Raw genomic sequence first — 19,045 nt, 5'->3', positions numbered from 1 at the left:
AGAGGTCCCTGGAGTCTGGTTTTCTAACATATCTGGCCTGGCAAGGACAAGGCAGCCAGAGAATTCAACCCTCACTCAAGAGTCTAAAAATATTTAGATCAGTGAAGAATATGCTGAAATTTCCACTTTGAAAATTCTATTTCCTCCTCCCAACGCAGAAAAAGGCCCCCGCTTTTCTACTCCAATGTAACAATAAAGATTCAGACAGGGAGTTTTGTCCTTGATAGTATCCAGAGTGTAGTCAGCTGCAGGTATTTAATGGGGAGGGGTGGGGGGGAGTATTTTTCTAAAATACTAATTTAAAGAACAAATCAACATCTATTATCTCCTTCATTATGTTTTAAATTGTACAACTATAAATCACCCTGCAGCGGGTTATTCAAGGGCAGAATTACCGGGCTTGGCTTTCCCGAAGGTTAGAAGAACGACACCGTGTGCTTTTTCTAGCTATAATTTATAACTTTGCAACAGAAGCAGCATTGCAGGCCCATCCATTAGCAGGGTAGCTGCGCATCTGTTAAAGCTCAGCACAACGACTGGCTTTGCGCGGCCCCAGGAAACGTAACCCAATCGTTTCAGAAGTTCGACAAACTTGAGCCGTCGTTATTTTTTTTCTTAATGTCAAACGATTTGAAAACGCGGTTCCCTAAAACATCCGCTAAGCTCTTGCTACCCTAACACATGATACTCTTTCTACCGTTACCTGCCATCGCAAACATCTGGTTGCACAGAACACGCTAAGAGGCACGTGAGGGGGCTCAGCTTCAAATTTACATACTGACGGCAAAAGGCTGGAGTGGACCTAGGAACTTGAGCTAAGACATTGTTTACCAGCACTGCAAGTGTCTGCGGGGGAGAAAACGGGGAGACGGTTCATTTCATGAAGGTGCTTTCAAACATTTTAAAAAGGAGACACAACCACAGGACTGGATCAGTGTGGCAGCGGCGGTGGTATATTTGACAGAGAAAATGAACTTGGACAAGTAGCTGGCAGAGGGTCTGCCAGCTGATATTTCATTTTCTTGAACAAGTTGGCTAAGTTCCCTATGCGTTTTAACTGCAAAATAAGGGGAGTGATTCTAACGTCAAACCTGCTATAAGCAATAAATGAAGACATATATGCTGATACATAAAGCACCACAATGCCTGGCCTTACCTGCCAAGCTGCATCTTACTTGGGTACATGGCAACAACAGCAAATAGACAGGCCCACCTTTAAAAATCTCCCAGATCACCAGATAATACAGTATGTCTGATTTTGTGAAATAAGCCCCAGAGGGTAATACGTATGTATGAATACACTACGTACGCTAACATACAATATATATTAGTGCATCAATATGCAAAATGTAATTTTAGAGTATTTAAATAAAAAGCAAGCTAGAGAGATGGGAAAATAAGCAAATGACACACATAAGATGGATGTCACTTCATAACTAGAAAGCTTCCAGCAAAGTTTAGTTTCCTTGAAGATGTTACACAAGCAGCTAAGGAACCCTGCGTCATTTTTAAAACAATACTTAAGACAATCCTATTCCCATTTTTATCTATTACTTTAATTTTATTATAAATTGGAGGGCAGAGGGAAAAACGCTTTTCCCTCCGAAACCCCCATGTACCTGTCCTGACCTCTGTACCACAAGAGGAAGAAGTGTCAGAGACACGGCTCCACCAGTAGGGGTCACTGTGCTGAGAATTAATCCCTAAGAGTTTCTCATTAGTGACTATTATACTGCAGGCGGGCAAAATGGAAAAATTAATTAATTTCAAAGTGATAATGCATTTACAGCAGCAATTAGAAATGTATAACTGTAAAAGGGCAACATTTAAAAGATTACATTTAATAAAGTTGCACAAGAATATCCAATTGTAAAATTACTGATCTGCCACAATATTCCTGAAAGAGGCACTTAAAATAGCCTGACTCCACGAAGGGTGACCTAATTACTGTAACTAAAATCACCGCAGTCACAGCGAGTCACAGCGAATAAAAAAGGGACGTTTGTATTAGAATACTGCTGTTGAATACTTCAGGGAGTCGGCTACAGTGGAGAAGGCAGGCAGGGCTCCCGGGCACAAGGCTGGCTGTGTGTCTTGTTTCCTTGACCTTGCGTAATGGAATGCACACCCCAGCAACCCTCAGGTCAAAAGGAAAATGCTTTGTCTGAAGTGCAAGGCAGAAAGGGCAAAGATGAAGCACAAACAGAACACTAGCCATTGGGAGACGGGAAACCCTGAATCTATGCTCAGGTTCTCCATGAGCATTTAGGATCCAACTCCTACACGGGGTGGGAATGGGGATGCAACCACGTGGCTTAGGTCCAAAAACATGTTTGCATTAAAATGGCAGAAGTGCGCCCTTCATCCACAAAACAATGTCTTGTCACGATGGAAGCAATGCCAAGCCCTGTATGGAAGGACAGAACATGAGGTTGGATCTGTAGTTCAGTCTGTCCTACCAGTGAAACAGTAGATCCCAGGTCTATACTGGTACAGAGTTCTGTCCCACATACAGAGTCCTACATTTTCGTCAAAGAGAAGTGACTGGCCGTGAGTTTGACAAGTCCAGGGCTCCCGTTCCATCTCTTTACGAACCTCAGTCGTATGGAACTCTGGGGTGTAAGAAACCCCACCAAATACCTAAATGTATAAAGATATGACAGACCGTGAATCCATTACTGTCAATCCTCATGCCAACCTTTATCGCCATTTTGGTTACGAGGGAACAAGCCCAGAAGGGTCAAGTGTCTTCCCCAAGCTCTCCCAATTCCAAGGGTAAGGGCTGGGGCTTGACCATGAGGATCCTAAGCAAGAGAGTCAGTAGGTCCACTGTCCCAGGCAGCAGCTTTCTCACACTTGCCACCACCAGGAAGTCATGTCAAATCCCTTTTCTAACACAGGCTAAGGGTTTACGTCCCCTGCCCTTTTACGGAACATTCCACCACTGCCAATACAACTTAACCAAATCTGGGGGGTCTTTTGGTGACGTCTCCACTTTTCTCCAAACCTTCTCAAGGGTTATCTGCTCATTTCCCCAAACCCCCCTCTCACCCAGGGCCACAGACACCAGTTCTTGTTTTATATGTTGCCCAAGACTGCTCCCAGCGGGCACTTTCCCGCTGCGAGCACTGGGGACCAGGCTGGGGGGTGGCCGAAGCCTCTGTACACTGGCTGGTGAAGGAGGAGGAAAGAGCCGCTTAGGCTGGGCGTCGGGCATCACTGAGACCAGATCCCGGTGTGGTGCGCATTCAGTGGGGAGCTTCTCCTAACTCCCTGTGCTGCCCAGCTGTATGGTGACACTCCCGTCTCAGTTTCCAACTCCACGCTCTTGTTTCCCCGTTGGCCTGAGTCCCGACTATAGTTATCAGCCAAACAACAATATTCTGTGATCCCAACACGGCTGCCTGCCTGACTTAATTTGCTGGCGCTTTCAGAAATCCTCGTTACGTCCAAGGAGCAGACAATCCAGCCTGACTCGGCTAAACTCGTTTTTGTGTTGTGTTCCTGTTAACTATTAGACAATGATCCCCTCCCCAAGAAACAAAACCATTCACTCCACCTTTTATTTTCCCAGAACTAGTCTTCTTCTTCCTCCCACCTGCCCTTGTGCAGGGTTTTTAAGCCCTGTGGTCCCATCACAGAGTAAGAGTGGCTACCATTTTCCATCAACAAGCCTTCATCCACTGGAGACCACACCCAATGGGGACATGGTTTCACCACCCGCCATCACAGTCCTTGTAGTCACAGCCCCGCCTCAGTTCTTTCCCACCACGTTCCTGTGATTAGAGAAATTCCAGAAGAAGAAAAAGCAAGACTCTGATGTCACATAAAGGAGTTCCTTGGCTCCCACCAATGATCAATCACAAGGGAGAAAATTCAAGAGCCAGAGATTACAAATCACATGCGATGATTGGGCTGTTGGTCTTGAAGGTACAGGGCCAGCAGAAAATGAGAAAGGATGCTGTCCACTCCTCACCCCCTGCATAAACTTGAACAACAACTCATCCATGGTACTGTCAATGGCACTGACACCAGTCCAGGCCCATATTCTCCCTTATCATCTCTACTGAAGGACCTAACTTAAGACAACGAACGGAAATCATGGTCAAAGATGTCCTCGTGGAGAAGCTACTCTCACGCAATCATGGACAGCCTGCCGATGGGGAAGCTGCAGAATCCTGGGACACACACGCTTTCTCGTTTTCCACCGGCCTTGGCCTTGGAGAACTGCTCTCCAGAGACTCTCCCACTTCTCCTGTTCTTTAAGTATTCACCTCTTGTATTAAGCCTATTTGCTTTGCATAAGAACCATCTGGATGATGAAGATTAAAAAAGCACTTACTTACTTTCTCCTAGGCAGGTCAAAAGATTTTCCTTGCAGTTCTAAAAGCCATCCACAAACATGAAGCTCAATGAGGGTGGGTGGGAAGGGCTGCAGGAGAAGGCAGCAGACTGTATTCAGAGGCTATGGGATCATTTGCCCAGAACATTGGAGGTTAATGACTTGACTTTTGTTACTCCTAAAAGCCAAGGTGTTTCTGAGGATTACGTGGTAGGTTTGGTTAACTGGAATACTGGTGTCCACTAAATAGGAAAACATTTTTTTAAAGGCCTGTGTTTTAGAAAAGTACCATACCAAATATGTTGTGTAAAAATGTGCATTCTTCATTCAAATGACTTCCTCCTCAAACTTCTTTCAGGGAAGAAGTTTCCAGATACAGTTGTTATAGGAGCATCAAAAACAGAAAGAACTTCACACTTACCTTTGCGAACATGTCCAAATCTAACCACAGTCGTGTGCTTCACCCAAAAGGACTTACCTTTGGAGAAGTAAAGAATAAAGTGCACCTGTAGCCCAACAAAAGGATTCTCCAGGAAAGGTTTACACCCATTAAAAGAAGAATTTAGAACAACAGATACAGATTCTCAATGGAAACAAAGGAATCACATCTGCTAATAATTCAAAAGGCACGAATCCATGTCATTCACCTACTAACACAAAACACAGTTTTGAAGGACTGTGCTTACTGAAACAAGAAAAATTACATCGAAAGCAAACAAATCATCTCCATGAAGACGTTCAACCACATATTAACACAATACTGAAAGAGCACATCTTCTCTCTGGCCCTCCAAGACACCTCTAGAGAAACAGATGCAATCTAAAGCCCACTGAAATGTGTCCAAGAGCCCTAATAAGCCTGATGCTGTGATGATCAAAACCAGACTCATCCTCACAAGAGGTGAGAGGCGCAGAAAGCACGTGTGCCTGGGTCTCTCTAGGACCCTTTCCGTAAAGGTGCACTGGAGGTGTCTGCGGCGACGGCGGCAGTTCACTTACCATGGACTTGGTGAAGGGTCTGGCCAAGGTGAAGAGCAGCGTGTACACCCACCAGCCTCGATGCAGGGAGGAGTACATCATGTTCCCGGGGTGCACCGCGTTCGACGTGACCCCACGCGGGGACAGGCGGCGGTGGAGTTCGCTGGAGAAGAGGATGTTACAGAGTTTGGACCGGTTGTAAGCCAGCATGGCCCAGTAGTCATTTTTCGATGGAGAAAGGCGGCTAAAGTCTAGTTTTCCAGAGGAATCATTAATATCTGTAAATCTTAAACAAACAAACAAAAAAAAGATATGAAACAGCCAGTCTCTGACTTCTTATATAGTGTTGTGTTTTTATTAGAAATCTGGGAAGAACTATGCAGAGATGATTGAAAACTCAATTGGGCAAACATCGAAACAAAGTCTCCTTAAAAATAGACAATGGGGATTTCACAATATAAACCATCGGGGTCCAAAGGCACACTTAATAAAGGGCCAAACTCATAAATACAGCGGTCTTCACATGCTGAAGTCCCACTCCACCACCCCTGCCTCTAACATGTATTTTTCAAAACCTTCAACAGGAAGTTCAAGGATAATTAAATTAAATGGAAAAACATCTTAAATAAAGGGCTGCTGCTTTTGGAAGCAGAAAGATATCACATTCCTAACCTTTGACAGGGCTTCCCTGGGTTATTTTAGCCAATGCTTGCGTCCTGTATTATTTTCATTTGAGCATCCAAGTAAATACAGATGAGCCTTGCTGCCTCTAAGACTCTTTTACAGATTAAAAATTAATGATTATAAAGGGGTTATAACCTTGGTGAGGTGCCACCAACAGTCTTATACGTTTAAAAGATAAATGTAAACAAAGCCAAAATAAGTTCTGGCAGAGTCGAATGTTTTTAAGTATATCCATGCCACGGATACACACAAATCAAAGTAAGTAGTTGATGTTTTATAATTGGGTCTGACGGAGTCGTTAAACACCAGCTGTTTGTTTCTTTCGTTCTTTTTTTTTTTTTTAAATAACAACAAAGTAGTGACTTCCCTAAAAAGCAAAAAAAAAAAAAGATAACAGAAGGGATTTTCTAGACGACAGTCTCATCTTCATTAAGGACCCCTTGGAGTTTGCTTCATTAACTCCGGGCATTTGCCCCGAGTAATAAGGGAGCACAACAAGGGCACTGGAGACAACCACTGTGGAAACGGAAAGCAAAAGGTAAAACGAAAATGATGGAATAATCTGGTTGTTCCTTAAAGGAGCAGTTCAGATGGAGCTATGACCAAGGAGAGAATCCCAGGGGCAGACGAAATTCATGTCTTAACGGAAATTAAATACCCCTTCTCCAGGACTCAGTCAGTGACATCCCATTTCCGGTGTTAAATCAGCTTGCCGAGCCGAAGTCGTCAACAAAGATCATGGCCGGAGACGCTGGCGTGGATAAGGCAGTGAGACTCTAAAAGGAATCACCGCTGCCTGCTTCCAAGTCCCCAGACCACAGGAAGAGCCCAGACTTCCGAGCTTAATCCTCTGAGGCAGTGAAACTTAGCGGGAAATTTGAAAATTTATGGGAGCCTTTTTCTGGTTGTCATAACGACTGCCGGCGGGGGCCGCGGATAGGAGATGTCCTGCCACGCACTCGGAGCCTTGCTCAAGGAAGATGGCCCCACTGGACATTCAGGCAGATGAAAGCCTGTGTGTAATTATCTGAGCCTAGAGCCGAGCTGTGCTTTACACAGACGCACAGTTGTAACAGCCGCTGAATTTCCAGGAGCAGCATGCCACAACCATGTAAATGAGGAATGAGCGCGCTTTGGGATTTTATGGGATTGGGTGGCGGGGAGGTGAGGCTTGACCCGAGGCTGGTGGCATTTGAGGCTGCCATGGCGCACACCTCTTAACAATCCACGTGTGCGAGGATCCCAATGGAGGGCTGGGCTCTCTGATAACTTACCTCCCCTGAAGTCCCGCCCAAGCACTGACATGTTGGAACACATGCTCTTTTGCTTCACATTCATTTTTTTCCTTACATTACAGGTAAGCTAGCACACTGAATTACAACATATGTACGCAGGGAAGTTATATTATTCATATTTCTTAATTTTATTTCAAAACAGTAATAAGGTGTTACAGAAGAGTTGTCACCAAAAAAAAAAAAAGGACTGTTGAGTTGAGGATGCAATGATCTAAGGTATGGCCCAGAAGTTCTACCTGCTCTGAGTAGAAAAGAGCATCCAGGATTCAGACAACATCTAACAGGTATGGGACGAAGGTAGCATCCTTCACTCACTCTCCGTTCCGCTTTCATCGGCTTTCTTGGCATCCTTTGTTTAGCCCAATCCAGCTCACGTGTCACTTCTTCCAGGAAGCTCTCCCTAACTAACTCTTCCACTGCTTGCTGTCACAGTGATTTCTGGGGTGGCAGTGAGGGGACAGACTGAAAGAAGCCACGCAGGGTAGATGGAAATTAAGTATCCACTTTCCGGGACCTGGTCCATGCTATTCCTGTTGTTCAAGGACCTGCCACCCTGCAACGTTAGCAACAAAGCAAGTCAGGCCACCTTCGTACCTTGTGCCTCTGTCCTTACCATACAGACTGCAAGCCATTTGTTCATTTGCTTCCAACCCTAGACTGTGCGTTCTCGGGAGGTGAGCTCCTTCAATGTTGCCTATGACACACAGTAGGGCCTAAATACGGGATTAGAGAACTGAGGTTTGATCACGGGTTTGGAATTCCAAACTAAGAGCCAAGTTTCCTTTATTACAAAAAGCTTTGTTTTGAGCTTTGCTCAAAAGGCAAATTTTCCCATTCTGTTCAGAGGCTTTATGCCCTTCATGAACATCTGCACGCAGCACTTTCTCATGTTTAGAAGGATTTCCCTGCTTTGGCTTTTAAGGACAATGCAGAAGTATCTCATGCCCTGGGGAACACTGGGTAGACTCAACCCCTAAGAGAAGGTATTCATTCCTAGTCCCCAACCGAGAAACAAGGCGAAAACAACAACAAAATCCACCATGATGAGAAATCAGATGGAACCAGGTTGAAAGCAGGTTTCGAGATGGAGAAAGAGCTACTAAACAGTAGGCCCGCCCTCTGCAGACAGCCCTCCCCCATAAGTAGACCCCTGAGTTCCTGACCTGCTGATCTCCTGAGCGGCACACTCATTTTTAAGGCCTGATTAGCTTGTATTGACAGTCCTCCAGGGAGGAGAGAGGGTGGGCGAGCTTTCTGATTCCTCTGAGCCGGGGCCCGCTTCCTGAAAAATGACCGCGTTCACCTCTCACAGCTCAAGAGACAGCAAAACAAATCTACAAAAGCTGCCTACCCTGTTTTCAAGTTGAAAAATTGACAAAGCTAAACAATAACGTCTTAATAGAGTTATCCTCCTACCAGGACACTCGAATGTTAACATTTGCTCTCTGGACGTTAACATCTGCTGTTTGAGAGGACCTCTATCTTGTATTTCTCTATATACTGCTCCTTTATTTATTTTTTTTTAAACTGAGGATTTTTAAATAACCCAACTAAAATAATTAGGCTGGATTCTATGTAGACAAAAGCTAGTATGTTCAAAGAATAGGACTGAATTTGCATCAGAGGCTGTGTGTGTGTGTGTGTGTGTGTGTGTGCCAACTTGGCACTCAACACAGCTGCAGCCATTTACAGCCCTTCAGCCAGCACTCCACTCTTTTCATTCCATTTTAATTGTTATCTGAAAACTTTTTTCACAGCAAGGAAGTTCTCATTTTCATATGATGGATTTCAATTCACTTGCTCCGGTTCCAGATAAGTAACTAAAATACAGGGAAGACTCGGGGAGGCTAATACATACTTTGCCTTGGAGCAGTCTGGTATAATATTTTCTGCAAACATCGGACTTCATTTTTCCCCTAACAGGGGGTCCTGACTCCAACGAAGAGATTCCGCCAAGGTTTATGGAGGTAATTAGATATCAACCCTTCCGTTTTACGACATGGCTTAGGGCTCTGGGTCCTGGAGCAGCAAGTGAGTGCTTTCCCAGGACTGCCCGCCCAGTATTCACACTGGCTCTGGGGTACTACACAAGTGTTATAAACAAACCAGCTTGGGAGAATTAACGTTTTGTAAAAACACCCTTTAATAAGGGCAAGAGGTCATCGGGAAGTAGAAAACCAGTGCCCGTCGCCAGACAGGAGCGGGCCTGATAACACACACTTCAGGAAGACCTGGCCTGGAAACTACGATGGATCGAATCCAAGACACCAGGGCCCTGCCTTCCGATCCATCTTTTAAATGAAATCAAGATTCAGATCTCCAAGGTAAGTGCGAATTTCACTGCAGTTAAGGAGAGAACAGAGACGTCCCATGAAATACTTATTTGAGATCCAGATTTACAAAGGGAAGAAAGCAGCTGACAATTCCACAGAATCTCCCATCAAATACCAGCTCATTTAAACGTATCCCGTGGTGCCCTCCACATCTGGCAAACGACTGGGGCTGGCAGATTTATTTCCGGAGCTCTCTCCCCATCGCCCCCGCAGTAGCCTCCCTCACGCCTGAACAACGCCACTCCACTTTCACGAACCCGGTGTGATTTGCAAAGATAAGGATGTCCCGATTTTGTTACCCCCTAATTACGAGATGTTTCATGTCTTTTAACGCAGGGGAGGATTATTACCGGCATTTTCCTTTCATTTCGGCCGTCATAAATTTCAAATGGTAAAAGTAAATCTATCTGCAGTGTGTCATTTCAACCATAAGCCCCTGTGTTTGGGAGTGATAAAGGGTTCAGACTAACCCTTGGCTGGTCTCTCTCTTCCAAGTCCCAGGGGTTACATTTTATGGAAGCATGATTTAAAAAAATAAGCTTCATTCTGGGTCACTAAAACATTTCAGGACTTAAGACGAAGAAGACGGAGAAAAAAAACAGGCCCTTGCACATTATTTTTCTCCAGCTACTTTGGTAGGAGTGAAAGCTCCCAACCACACCAGGAAAATCTCCCTCACATGTATTAAGTCTAGCCTCACCCGGCAAGTCCTTTATCTTCTCAGGGTACTTCTCTTTAGACAAAGTTGTTTATCCAACTCTAGAAACAAAACATGCTGAAAATACGAGGAAATTTTCAACTGTCGTCTTAGTCGACTGAATATTCTCCTAATGGTAACAGAAAAGAAGTGCCACCTGATGTTTTAATTGAAATTTTAACCAAAAGAGTCACGGCCAGATTTCTAATATGTTCTAACTACAGTACTTCCCTTTCTACAATTACACAGCTAATGTCTGCATTGGATTCCCTAATTTCTCATTATAAAACAACTGGATTTCATCTTGCAGTTTTTAGTTGCATTGTTTCTCCTGCTGGAATAACTGCACATTCTTCTTCGTGAGATGGTGAAGTTGGTGAATGACAAAATCAATAAAGGTCAGGAATTCAGATTTAATCAATTATTATTCCATCTCAAAGCAAAATCAATGAGGGATCTGAAGTATAGTTATAAAAACAATCTACCTTGCTGTCGACACTACCCCCAAATAATCACCCACCATCACGCACATACACACAAAAAAAGACCTCGATAAATTCAGTAAGCCAGGTTGAGTACACACTTTCTGGAGCAGGACTAATGAAAATTATTTGCAAAAAGAGAGGCTGGGGGGACCATCAGCTGGTGTGAAGAAGCTGGTCACGTGAACAGAACATCCAATTCTAACCCACCTATGGGACTCCGAGGAAACCACGACGACCCGGGCAGGGGCTGAGCGGCACAAGACGTCCTGGAGGAGCTGGACGAGGTAGAAGTGGCCCAGGTGGTTCACCTGGAAGGTGGTCTCCAGGCCATCTTTCGTGAGGCTCCAGGGGAGAGCGAACACGGCTGCATTACACACAAGCACGTGAAGTGACCTGAAAGAAAACATCCCACGTTGTACAGACAGAAACGCTCTAAAACCAAGGAGGATCCATGCTCCCCCCGGAATAACCAATTCTTCACTATCTTCAGGACTACAGACAGCTGGAAATGGGATGCCCTAGAAGGTCGCATCTGAGACCATTCTGCTCAGGAAGGGCTTGGATTCTAAGTGAGCAATTGTGCTGAGTTGCTGGGGACGAGGGGGTTCCTGGGATGCAGGACTTTCAGTGCCAAAACAGGGACCGTACTGGGCAAACTGGGATAAGTTGGTCACCCAGGTTGGAACACAGGTTCTACCGCCTAGTTGAATCTGTGCTTCCTTAGCTCATTCAGTTCTCAGCTTCATTATCTATAAAATCGAAACAGCCCTTAAAGTAAGACATAAGGAGTAAAGGAGAAAGTGTGCTGTGAAGAAGCCAACACCAGAACCAGCACTTACTAGGTATTAAGTAAAACATATCAAGGTGGAAATGGTCTGTCTAAAGAGATAGGCACAAACTGTTTGGATACGTTCCTTTTAGAAGTCAAGTTAAATCTACATTTTAGAAGTCAGCCTGGGGAGAGTTAAGTGGAGGTCTGTTATATTTTCTCTTTGTTTGCACATATTTAATTTCATAATAAAAAATTTAAAAATAAAAGCCTTTCATGTGAATCAAAATCCTAAATCCTAATCAAGAAATTGTATTTGTAAGAAATCATCCTAAGGTACTAACGAGAACTGTATAAAGAAATATATTCAAGGCTATCCACAGTGTTTGTAATTGCAACGTAACAGCAACACATGAGAAGTAAATTAAATGTACAGTTGGGGAATCATTAAATGAATTGGAATATATGCATATGATAGAATACTATGCAGCCATTAAAATAACAAATCTATTGACCCTGTAAAGCATTCATGTTTAAAAACAATAATATAATATTGTATGATCACACACACACACATACTCATACAATGCTAATGAAACACAGACAAAAATGTTAACAGTCATTGTCTCTAGGGGTGGATGGAACCCAAAGTGTCTTAAATTGTTTTCTTTCTGAGTTTATTCGTATTTATTTTTTCCATAATTAACATGTGCTGTCTTTATAATAAGAAAAAAATGCCATAAATAAATGCTTTGTAGGAAGAAAAAAAAAAACCGTTTCGGGGATTTAGTTAACACATGAAACGAGAGAAAAAGAGACAGGGTACAGTTTTACAGGACCACTGCTTTAAGAGATAAAAGTTCAGTGTTTTGTCCCAGATTCAAGCAAATCACCAAATCCTCTGAGTTTCTGATTCTTGCTTGTAAAATAAGGGGCTGGAAACTGATGGTATTCAGATTCCACACCAATGGCATGGAATATGTGATATAGGAAATGAAATACTTCCTATCTTTCATTTTAAAAAACTTAGTGTTCTTTTCATAGAGACTTCTCATAGACCTATTACTATTGCAACAATGTGTTCCATCCTTACGGAAAACTGTAGGTGAAGAATCTTGAGTTTTTAGAAAACAAACACTGGTATGCAATAAAGAAAAGCCTATCTAAAAACTAAAATAATCTGTTATCTAAATAAAGTTTAAAAAAAGGCAAAAATTTGCAATCCTATAAAGAATCCATATTTTCACTATGTAAACAGTGGTTACAAATCAAGAAGAAAAACATATTCTGAGTCTAACAGAAATACTGACAATGATATTTTTAAAATTCATAAAACTTGATTGTAAAATAACCAGCACAAGAGGTAACGTGTTCAACTCCACCAGTAGCAAAAGTTAAAATGAGATATTTTCTGCCTATTAAATTAGCAATTTATATTATCATATTTTTATTACCTTGTATAAAGCTGGTAAGACTATATATTCCTACCCCATGGATATTAAGTTGAAAACATTTATCATGAGAGTTAGAAATATCCACATTATTTCACCTAGCAATCCTGTTTCCAAGTAGTGGGTTACACAGGGGGCGGTGCAAAGGGCAGCAGCTCATACCTCTAGGGAGGAATAGTTTATCACTGATAATGTTCAGAACTGCCACTGCATGATGATAATAATAAAAAGCAGAGCAACGTTTAGTAATTTTACTATTGGGTTTTTTTTTTAATACATTCATTTATTTATTTATTTTTGGCTGCATTGGGTCATCGTTGCTGCACGCGGGCTCTCTCCAGTTGCGGCAAGTGGGGGCCACCCCTCACTGCGATGCACAGGCCTCTCATTGCGGGGGCTTCTCCTGCCGCGGGGCACGGGCTCTAGGTGCGCAGGCCTCAGTAGTTGTGGCACACGGGCTCCGTAGTTGTGGCTCGCAGCCTCCAGAGCACAGGCTCAGCAGTTGTGGCGCACGGGCCCAGCTGCTCCGCGGCATATGGGATCCTCCCGGAGCAGGGCTCGAACCCGTGCCTCCTGCATTGGCAGGCGGATTTTTCAACCACTGTGCCAGCAGGGAAGTCCTTATTATTGGTTTTGAATTTTCTACAAACAATGCTCCCCCATTTTGCCCGTGCCTGGGGCAGACTATCCCTACAGCCACCTGCTACCCCCTTGATATGCCACTGCTTCTGTAGGGGATTAAATGGTGAACCCAAAAAATAGGTCCGCTAGGAACCTGTGAATGGGACCTTATTTGTTAAAAGCGTCTTTACAAATGTAATTAAGTTCAGGACCTTGAGAGGAGATCACGCTGGATTAAGGTAGAACTAAATCCAATTGACAAGTGTCCTTACAAAAGAAGAGAAGGGCAGAAGACACACAGAGAAGGCACTGTGAAGGCAGAGGCAGAGCCTGGAGAGATGCATCTACAAACCAAGGGCTGTCAAAGAGTGCCCACCTGCACCAGAATCTAGTGAAGGGCGCCGAATGGACCCCTCCTCAGAAGGCACCAACCCTGCAGACGCCTTGATTTCAGACTTTTGGCCTCCAGAACTGTGACAGGCTGAATTTCTGTTGTTGTAAGCCACCAAATATGTGGTAATTTGTTACAGCAGCCCTAGCAAACTGATACAGTTTCCAAGATTCATTCCCATAGAAATCCTCAAAATTTACATAAAAGCTTATGCATAAGAATGAGTAATAATTATATATAAATGAGGTAGAATTATAAAATTGTATATGAACTAGAAGCAACTTAAAATCCAACAGAAAATAAGCGAAATCAGCAAGGATTAAGTCAGAGGTTCCCCAATTTCTCAAATCAATTGAAAAAGGAGGAAATTAAATGTTATGTGTGCGATTCATATCCCTTCCCAGCCACCCCCCCAAAAAAAAGATTTTTATACATACAGTCAGCAAGACAGGAAATACAGAAAAATGTTAGCTCTGGATGTGCAGGATATCATTAGGTTGCTTAGTTCTTTTTTTTTACTGTTTTTGTTATTTTCCAAATTTTCTATATAAGCGTGGATTTCTTTAAAAATTACTCAGATGTGGGCTTCTCTGGTAGCGCAGTGGTTGAGAATCTGCCTGCCAATGCAGGGGCATGGGTTCAAGCCCCGGTCTGGGAAGATCCCACATGCCGCGGAGCAACTAGGCCCATGAGCCACAACTACTGAGCCTGCGCCTCTGGAGCTTGGGCTCCGCAACAAGGGAGGCCGCGACAGTGAGAGGCCCGCGCACCGCGATGAAGAGTGGCCCCCACTCGCTGCAACTAGAGAAAGCCCACGTACAGAAACGAAGACCCAACACAGCCAAAAATAAACAAATAAATAAAATTTAAAAAAAATTACTCAGATGTAATTCACAAAGCATACAATTTACGCTTTTGAAAGTGTGCACTTCACTGGTTTTTAATATGTTCACAATTATACAAGCATCATCACATTTTAATTTTACAACATTTTCACATCCCCCAAAACAAGCCCTGTATCCATTAATAGTCACTAACCACTCCTATCCGCCAGACACCATTAATCTGCTTTCTATTTTCTAGATTTGCCTATTCTGGATATGTCATATAAATGGAATCACACAACATGTGGTCTTCTCGTGAACAACTTTTCTCACTACGCTTGACGTTTCCAAGGTTCATCCATGTTGTAGCAGGTATCAGTACTTTGTTGCTTTCTGTGGCCAAAAGCTATTCCACTGTATGGATACGTCACATTTCATTTAACCATTTGCCAGCTGATGGACATTTCGTTTTTTCCCCACTTTTCGGCTATTAGAAATATTGCTGCTATGAACAGTCATTTACAAGTTATTATGGAGACATATGTTTTGATTTCTCTTGAGTATACAAGGAGAAGTGGAATTGCTGGGTCATACGGTTAATTCTATGCTTAACGTTTTGAGGGACTGCCAGACTGTTTTCCAAAGTGTGGCTGTACCATTGTACATTTCTACCAGCAATGTACTATGATCCCAATTTCTCCACATTCTTGCCAATATCTGTCATTAAATCTGTCTTGGGTTTTTTTGTTTGTTTGTTTAATTTTAGCCACCTTAGCGAGTATGAAGTGGTGCCTCATTGTGATTTTTATGTGCATTTCCCTAATGACTAATGATGTTGAGCATTAGTATTTATTGGCAATTTATGTATTTATTGGCAATTTGTATCTTTTCTTTGGAGAAACATCTACTGTCTGTTCAGATGCTGAGCCAATTTTTAAGTGAGGTAATTATCTTTTTATTATTGAATTATAAAAGTTCTTTATATATTTTGGATACAAGTCTGTTGTCAGATATACAATTTACAGCATCTCCCTCATTCTATAGATTGTCTTGTCACTTTCCTGATGGTAACATTTGTAACACAAAAGTTTTAAATTGTGATGAACTATAATTTATATATATATATTTTTTTCTTTTTCCTTTGTCACTTGTGCTTTTGGGGTTGTATCTAAGAAAGCACTACCTAACCCAACATCCCAAAGGTATATTCCTATCTTTCTTCTAAGTGGTGTATAGTTTTAGCTCTTACATTTAGGTCTAGGATCTATCTTGAGCTAATTCCTATGTATGGCGAACACAAGACATCTAACTTCGTCCTTTGGCATGTGGACATCCAATTGTTCTAGCATCATTTGTTGAAAAGACTGTTCTTTCCCCCAATGAACTGTCTTGGCATTCTTGCTGAAAATCAACTGACCACCTGTAAGAGTTTATTTTTGGACTGTCGATTCTATTCTATTATCTACATGACTATGCGTATGCTGTGACCACACAGTCTTCATTACTGAAGCTTTATAGTCAATTTTGAAATCGGGAAATGGAGCCCTCCGCTTTGTTCTCTTTGCGTCTACTGACGTGATCTCTTCGCGTCTACTGACGTGATCTCTTCGCGTCTACTGACGTGATCTCTTCGCGTCTACTGACGTGATCCTTTTTTCCACTGACATGGTGTACTACACTGATTAACATTCAAATGTCAAGCCAACCTTGAATTCTTTAGATAAATTTCACTTAGCCACGGTATACATTTCAATCCTTTTTATATATTGTTGCATTTGGTTTGCTAGAATAGTGAAGAAGGTATTTGCATCTATATTCATAAGTGATACTGGTCTGAAGACTTCTTTTCTTGTGACGTCTTTATCTGGTTTTGGAATCATGGTAATACTGGCCTCAGAGAGTGAGTGGAGAAGTATTCCCTCTTCTATTTTTTGGAAGAGTTTGCAAAGGATTGATATTAATTCTTCTTTAAATGCTTGGTAGAAAGCACGAATTAATCTTTTAACTAGAAAAAGAGAAACCACTGTTTCTTCTAAAAAAGTATTTGTGCAAATCTCATTATCACTGGGCAATGAAAGTCTCATAGGGAAACTGTCTCATTCTTTCTGTTGTCTGATCTATTTCCAAATCATCACCTATCTAAAACCTAAAATGGTGATGTAGTTGGGGTCAGCTGAATATATGACTTACATATGGGCACCTTCCAGGTTGCATCTCAAATATTTGGTCCACCTTTTCAGAGTTGTTGATACTTCTTTTTGTCTTTTTTTTTTTTTGAGTGTTAAGTATGGGTTAAGCACTTATTAAGAGCTTTGTGTACATAAGAACTCTAGGTGACATGTTTATTATCTCCATTTTATGTTCAGGAGAAAAAGCAATTAGAAGCAAACTTCCTATGGTCAGAGTAAGTATCAGCAACAGGTAAACTAGGGACTTCCTTTGTGGTCCAGTGGTAAAGAATCCGCCTTCTCATGCAGAGGACGCGGGTTCGATCCCTAGCTGGGGAACTAAGATCCCACATGCCCCAGACCAACAGAGCCCGCACGTCTCAACTAGAGACCCCATGTGCCACCAACTACAGAGCCCACGCGCCACAACTAGAGAGAGAACACCCACACAGCACAACTAAAGAGAAGCCCATGGGCCACAATGAAGAACCCACGCATGCCACAACAAAAAAAGATCCCGCGCGCCGCAGGGAAGATCCTTCATGCCACAACGAAGACCCGATGCAGCCAAAAATATAATAAATAAATAAATAAATATTTAAAAAAAAGAAACAGTGAAACTCCTTATCAAAAAAGAAACAGGTGAAATAAATAAAGAAGCGAATAAATGAATAAGAACGAAATATAACAAAATAAAATAAAAAGGCCCTCTGACTTCAAGGACACTACACAGTACCTCCTTTGTTAGATACGCTCCCTAGAATATGGCTAGAGCCAAGTGCTGAGAGAAACTCTGGCTCAGCCCTGTTATGATACTTACATGTAAACTGAGAACAGGCGCATGCACCCTACCCAAAGCTGTGACGGGCAAAGCCCCAGTATCTTGCGAGGCACCTGCCAGGCCTCAGTGGTTATTACTCCCTTTGTCTCTAGACCCTTCCTTTTTACCCACAAGAGAAAATAAAATTCTTCAAAGTTGGTTTTTTTTTCAGTGTTTCCCGATTTCTGAGACAGGCTGGGCATTTGGAACGCTGGCTCCATCTCTCTCAATAGCAGCTACCTTTATCCTTGCCTGCACATTGTCTCAAGGAACTGCAAACAGCATCCAACAAAGCAACTTGCTATACCTAACATCTCAGCCTGGAGGCATGAACCCACAGAGAACCTGGGAAACCCTCTCCTCTTTCACCAAATTTCAATACGCTTCATTAATGTTAATTGCATAACACCAGAGGCAAAATACGTACCACTACCTAAAGCTTGTCCCCTCTATTAATTAAAAACAGGCTCATGGAATATGAAAGTATAAAGTGCTAAACTTTTTTTTTAATTGTAAAGACACTTAATTGGCTTGTACAAAAGGAAAAGAATTCCTTTTACCTCACTTTAATGAGGTTATTATTCAAATGGCATATTTTGTTCAGTTTTGACTAAAAGCCACTGCAATTCAAAAGGCTCTGAGATGATGAATATTTACAGAATATCAAAAGGGAAGTTCAAACTATAAAGACAGAATGGAAACAAAAATAGTATCATTCCAATTCCAAAGTTGGTGCTATTAGTCAGCATTTTCAGGGACTGATTTTTCTTCTTCTTCTTCTTCGATGGATTCTGGTCTGTAAAGGGGTAAGTGGGGACCCGACAGGTTGACTTCTGTGGGTATAGAACTGGAGATTCCAATAGAGGGGGCCGTGCTTGTTCTCTGTGGTTCTGATACACCCATGGAGAAAGCCTCTATGCTTCTCTGTTGAGTGGACCCTGGGCATTCTCCGAGCCTGCTGGGGATGACATTTGGAAAGGAGCGATCCCATCCTCCAGAGCTAACACATTCCTTGGACCAGAGGACAACTGTTCAGTGGTAAGGAGGGTGGAGTTCCAAAGATTCACCAATGGGTATGGCTGCTTGTCATCAATGGGAGTGACAATGGACCAAGGTTTCTTCTTTTTTTTTTTTGGCTGCACCATGTGGCTTGTAGGATCTTCGTTCCCCGACCAGGGACTGAACCCG

The 19,045-nt window shown here is 42.6% G+C and overlaps 1 protein-coding gene across 5 annotated transcripts in view; it reads right to left on the bottom strand.

Annotated features, from left to right (window-relative positions):
- Positions 1-19,045, bottom strand: part of WWOX (WW domain containing oxidoreductase) — a 976,751-nt gene that overhangs the window by 679,031 nt on the left and 278,675 nt on the right. For 3 of the 5 annotated variants that reach the window (XM_024735508.1, XM_024735509.1, XM_024735511.1), the window contains exons 7-8: positions 11,021-11,206; positions 5,341-5,605 (exon numbers count right to left, since the gene is read on the bottom strand). In XM_024735508.1, coding sequence (XP_024591276.1) covers positions 5,341-5,605; positions 11,021-11,206 — 451 coding nt within the window. Of the gene's footprint in view, positions 1-5,142; positions 5,606-11,020; positions 11,207-19,045 lie in introns of those variants that run through there. The other 2 variants (XM_024735507.1, XM_024735512.1) reach the window with 2 other exon arrangements.

The sequence above is a fragment of the Neophocaena asiaeorientalis genome, unplaced genomic scaffold (assembly GCF_003031525.2).
Source record: "Neophocaena asiaeorientalis asiaeorientalis breed wild unplaced genomic scaffold, Neophocaena_asiaeorientalis_V1.1 scaffold40, whole genome shotgun sequence".
Classification (NCBI taxonomy): Eukaryota; Metazoa; Chordata; class Mammalia; order Artiodactyla; family Phocoenidae; genus Neophocaena; species Neophocaena asiaeorientalis.
Note: the sequence above shows the minus strand (reverse complement) of the source record. Positions and strands in the feature narration are given on the sequence as shown.